Genomic DNA, 6,000 nt, shown 5'->3' on the forward strand with positions numbered 1-6,000 from the left:
TTTATTTTTCTTCATGTTTTATTAGTACATTTGTACTGCATAATTTTTGCATTCCTTGTGGAAAATTGGCACATGTACATGATATACCTTAATTCCTTTTTGAAATCCTCTTCCTCTTTCTTCTTTCCTTCCCTCATCCCTCTTTTGATCTTCTTCCTTTTTTTGTATATGTGCAATACATAATGTTTACATTCTTTGTGTGGATTTGGTACTTGTATTAATTTTAATTCCTTTTTCATGCCCATCTCCCTGCTCTCCTCCATCTCTTGATCCTCATCCTATTGGAGAAAGATTTACTTCTCTACTTATTTAATGCCTTATATTTTGCTCTTTATATTTTGGGTTTTCATATAAGTGAAATCCATATGAAATTTAAATGTGTGTGATTTGTGATCTCAAGGTATATCTATTTTCCAACGAAAGACTTAAGTTCATCTTTTGTTTTGTGTATGGAGATTAAATGCAAATAAAAAATACAAGATTCAGAAAATAAAAAGAAAATAAATTCTAATATTCAGAAAAATTAGTAAAAGAGAATTAATAGTGGTCATAAGGATGCAAATGATGAAGAACATTCAGAAGTTAGATGAAGTTGTGAAACTTCCAGTGATCTGGAGATGTTTAAGTGAACTGTACATTGATTTAAAGTCAACAAAAAAGTGAGTCACCAAATAATACAAAATAATTTATATGAAGTAGATAGTCTGGAAAATTCAAATACGGTATAGACAATAAAAGTCAAATTATTACGATGTTTTCTGTTCATTATATTTATACTTTTATGACTTTAATGATGCAATTTTTATTCTTGTAGAATGCTTGGATTTATGTACTTTGAGAAAATAAAATAAAAAATTACACTTGGTGAAGTTTTGAGTAAAAATTATATGAAAAGTTGTTTTAAGCTACTATTGATGGGTAGAAGACTATTGGAAGAGGTTAGGTGTGGACAGCAGCATGTGTGTGAATGATCTCAAGATGATGTTGTGCAGGCCCATTCCCTTTGCTTCTAATTTTCTCTTCTTATGTATTTAAAATAGAAACCAGCTATGCGAAATCACACAACAGTGACAGCCTTTATTCTGCTTGGGCTAACAGATGATCCACAGCTGCAGGTGATCATTTTTCTTCTCCTGTTTTTTACCTACCTGCTGAGTGTTGCAGGAAACCTAACTATCATCGCCCTCACCCTACTGGATTCTCATCTCAAGACACCCATGTATTTCTTCCTCCGCAATTTCTCATTTTTAGAAATTTCGTTCACAACAGTCTGTATCCCCAAATTTCTTGTCAGTATGATAACAGGAGATAAGAGTATTTCTTACAATGATTGTGCAGCACAGCTGTTTTTTACTATCCTTTTGGGGGCAACTGAATTCTTTCTTCTGGCGGCCATGTCTTATGACCGCTTTGTGGCTATTTGCAAACCCCTGCACTACATGACTCTCATGAGCAGCAGAGTGTGCAGCTTACTGGTCCTTGCTTCATGGGCATGTGGATTCCTTATCATATTTCCACCACTCCTTATGGGTCTCCAGCTTGATTTCTGTGCGGCAAACACTGTCGATCATTTTTTCTGTGATGTTTCTCCTATACTTCAGCTTTCTTGCACAGACACAGACACAATAGAATTAATGATGCTTCTTTCGGCCATTCTGACCCTTCTGGTTACACTGGTGTTAGTGATCCTCTCATACACAAATATCATCAGGACCATTCTGAGAATACCTTCTTCTCAACAGAGAATGAAAGCTTTTTCCACATGTTCTTCTCACATGGTTGTTGTGTCCATTTCATATGGTAGCTGCATTTTCATGTATGTGAAACCGTCTGCAAAAGAACGAGTGTCTTTGAATAAAGGGATAGCTCTGCTCAGCACTTCTGTTGCCCCCATGTTGAATCCCTTCATCTATACACTGAGAAACAAACAAGTGAAAGATGCTTTTAAGCACATGTCCAGAAGGATCGAAGCCTTTTCAATGAAGTGAAGCAATGCAAAGACATTACTAAGATTAGGAGCCAAATACACAAGAAGGATAGAGTATGACCCAAAATCTGCTTTTATTGAAAATTATATGACCTTTCCATTAACTTAAAACTTTCATTGTAGCCTGCCTAATCCCCAAATCCTGACCATCACTGCTATTTGTCCCTCATGCTGAGAACACAAGAAATACAGTATATTTTTTGTTTTTGGTTAGATAATTTGCTTTTTATTTCTACTGATTTCCTCACAAAATTTTCTGAGAAAGAGACAAAGTAGAGCTTCAATTTTTCTGTTCTTTTAATTGCTCAGGAGTTCAAAAATGCAATTTGTTATACATTTCACATAAAATTTAACAAATTACCTAGATTTGATCACCTAATGAACTTATTACTGGTGGGTGTAAAATGGGAAATGTGATTCACTTGCTCAGTGTTTAGTAGAAATTTAGAGCAAAGCAATTTAATACTATTTTTAAATTGATTGAGCTTCAAATTTTTTTCCCCTTGGGTCCTGGGGAATAGGATTTGCCAGGCAAACACGAGTCTTACTTTTTTAATTTTAATTTTTTATTAGTTTCCTGTACTCACGATTACCTTATAGTGAGGTGGTACGTGTATATCACACATCATAATTTAATATAAAATGTAATATTTATGTGTGTATTATAGGTAACTAACAGGTTGAGCTTGATGCCAGGCAATGTGAAAAAAAATGATCAGGTATTCTAAAACAAGTTCAATATGAACATGAAGCACATTTACACACTCAGTAATTTAAATCTTATGATGCAATAAATTCCCATTATATCATCTCAGAAAGGCTATTCAGTTTTTCTTCATTAGTGGAAAATGAGTCTTTGAAAAACTTGCTAAGTCAAAAGGAATAACCAATATTGCTGGAAATATAGAGACTCTGAGAAAAAATATTTAGGGAACTAATAGTAGAGATCTTGAGGAAAAATTGCTTGTAAGAAATATGAATACTAACTCCAAATATTAAGATCACTATACCATCAAAAATTACGGTTTTGGGCAGACGATTTAGTTAAGCAGCACTGGCCCCGTCTGGCAAGTGCAAGATCCTGAGTTAGATTCCTGGTACAGAAAAATATGGATTGATTTTATCTTTTTATGACTACCTTTGATAGGAATATTCATTTTACATAATCTCATAGCACATATATGAAACATGTATGTGTTAAAACTATATATTTATGACAATATAAAATACTTTTACATTTTTGTGGAAAAATAGAAATGAAAGGAAATTATTTAAAAAGAAAAACATGCTTTTGTCACTTAATGTAACCTTAATAATTGTTGACTGATGGACTGATATATTTATACATTTTTATAAAGTACATGATATTGGACATGTAAACATTATCTAGTGATCAACCAATTGTTTTAACATTTAAAATTTTGTCATTTCCTCCCGGTGAATCTATTCAAATTTCTATCTTCTGTTTTAATGTCATTATTATTGATCACATTCATCATGTGCCAATTTTATTAATATTAGAAATATTATTTGTATTTTGAGTACATACATTTTATTATATTGAAAAATATTTATTTTTTTCTAATAAATGATCTGAAACTTTTATTCCAATATTATGCTATTTAGCAGTTAAAAGGATCATGTATTTTAAAATTAATGCTTCACAATAATGAACAGATATATCTTAAATGAAAATCATAATAATTATATTCAACCCAATACAAATATTATTTAAACTACTATGCTTCTTTCTTATTTAACAGTAATCATCTGTCTTGATTTGGTCTTTTTTGTATAATATTTTAAAGCAAATACATTCGATAATGGAAAAATTTTTAAAGAGATTAGTGTAATTTGATTTCCAGGTTTTCTTTACATGTAGAAGAGCATTTTCAATTTAATACTTTACATTATGTCTAGTAACAAAATCCAAGGCAAAAATTCAAATGATTGGTTTCTAAATTTTTTATTTATTTCAACTTTCTTTTGAAATCTAGTTACTTTTTCACTATTAAAATGCCATCTAATTTCGAACAGAGTAATTTGACCAAATTTTTATAAAAATATAGTACTGATGGTAATTATTATCATAGAAAATAGAAAATAAGAATATGTTTACTTTTAAAAATTTCATAATACTCACTAACACATCTTTTAAAAAAGACTTTGCCTGAAATCCTGAATTTGAATCTGACATAATATTTTCAGTCATCTACCTGGCATGTCATTATACACTTCTAGTCTGCCATTTTTTTTCTCTTCTTCTTCATTCCAACTCTAACAAATAAAACACATTGTTAGATTAAAGCTATGATTTATCTACTCTAATAGCTGAACCCAGCAACATTCTATAGTTGTTGCAATTACAATTAACTCAAAGATGAAGCCACAAGTTGTGGAATAATCTTATGTTTCTGTGACTTCACTGGGCAGTTTTTATTTTCCTGGAAAAGGAATAAGCATCTTCTGAGAAAGACTGGAGGAAGATTTTGATATTAATATCAGTGTAAAAATCATTCTTCCTGAGTTCTGGCTCTATTAAGGGACTGAAGTATACAATTTATATGAAATTTTCACTCTATTATTGTGGTTGAGTCATTCTTTTTTTAAATTCATTTTAAAGTTCTTCCAATTATACAGACCAATTAGGTACTTACAGTCTGATTATTTGTTTTTAGTGTTTGTAACCTGTGATATTATCCATTACTATGATGCAACAGGCAAATTTGACTATTACTTCTACTTTACTAATCAATAAGTAACCACATATGATTTACTGCTGTCAATTAAGTATTTTAAAATAGGTCTGACTTTCCATAATGCATTCTTTCGGAAGAAGTAAATTTTAATAAAAGTATCTACTATCTCCATTTCAGGTTGGCACTTATGCTTTTTAAAGCTGTTAGTAAACCACCCATAAATACATCAATATTTTGTAGAAAGGATTTTCTTCTGGGTTTTCTATGTTTACATAGCTAAGAGATATGTATTTGAATTGAATATGATTGTGTCATGTCACTTATACTCTACACTTTAGGATTATAAATAATATGTATAGCAAAGAAATACATGGACAGTATTGCAGCCGGGAAAAGGGCAGAAGAAAAAAAAATAAGAACCAACACTCAAGATCTCTGCCTAGGGTCATAGAAACTGTAAATGGCCAAGACTTAATTGAAAGACTAGAATACATTTCATGTCACCACTTCATACTGCCATCACCAGGAAGTTAGTCTAATAGTGCTGGATTGAAGTTGAAAACCGCCACATGTCATATACTTTTTTCAAGTGTTTTGTTCCTATAAAACACAAATGAAAACGTATAAAAGGAAAGTAGAGGAAATAAAAGATTCTCCTTATAGCTACAGAAATCATTAAACATACCTCTTATATTGAAGATCTGCTTATCTTCTTTCTTTTTATTTTACATATCTTTCAAAAATACAAAAAAGAGAAGTCCAGAGAGAGAGAGAGTAACTATTAGTGTCAGACACAAAACATAGATATCAAAATTGTTAAGTAGGCAATTTGAAATAATTACTATGTAAAGAGCTACAAATGTATGATTTGAAAATACTGGAGAATATTGTAATCAGAGAAATTAAAATTCTAAAAATAAATGTATGCTTAAAATTAAAAATATTGTATTAATATTATATTATTAACCCATCCTCAATTAAGTAGATATTGTTAACCCATCAGTACACTTAAAAATAGGTTAATATAAACTAAACAGACTAACATGATAAGATGAAAAAATAAAAACCATATCATTCAATGAATAAACAAATGCCTCAACTTTTTTTGGCAGAGAACCTTCTAAAATTAATGACAGACACAAAACAGCAGATTTACGGAACTCAAGGAACATTTATTACAATAAGATGAAAAATAATGGAACAATTACACAATGAAGCATATAGTGTTCAAATGGTATGAACCCAAGATAAAAAAACAATATTGAAGACGCACACACACACACACACGCGCGCACACACACACACACACACACA

The 6,000-nt window shown here is 30.9% G+C and overlaps 1 protein-coding gene across 1 annotated transcript; it reads left to right on the forward strand.

Annotated features, from left to right (window-relative positions):
- The first annotated feature begins 1,025 nt into the window (after positions 1-1,025).
- Positions 1,026-1,988, forward strand: LOC100723849 (olfactory receptor 6C74). Its single transcript, XM_005006528.2, has one exon. It carries the CDS (start codon positions 1,050-1,052, stop codon positions 1,986-1,988), a length of 939 nt encoding a protein of 312 aa, XP_005006585.3. The 5' UTR covers positions 1,026-1,049.
- Positions 1,989-6,000: the final 4,012 nt, after the last annotated feature.

Source organism: Cavia porcellus, unplaced genomic scaffold (assembly GCF_034190915.1).
Source record: "Cavia porcellus strain 051 isolate PalLab524CR breed Dunkin Hartley unplaced genomic scaffold, mCavPor4.1 scaffold_8, whole genome shotgun sequence".
NCBI classification, from domain to species: domain Eukaryota; kingdom Metazoa; phylum Chordata; class Mammalia; order Rodentia; family Caviidae; genus Cavia; species Cavia porcellus.

Coding starts and splice junctions, on each gene's coding strand:
- LOC100723849 (XM_005006528.2), top strand. CDS start 1,050: ATGCGAAATCACACAACAGTGACAGCCTTTATTCTGCTTGGGCTAACA.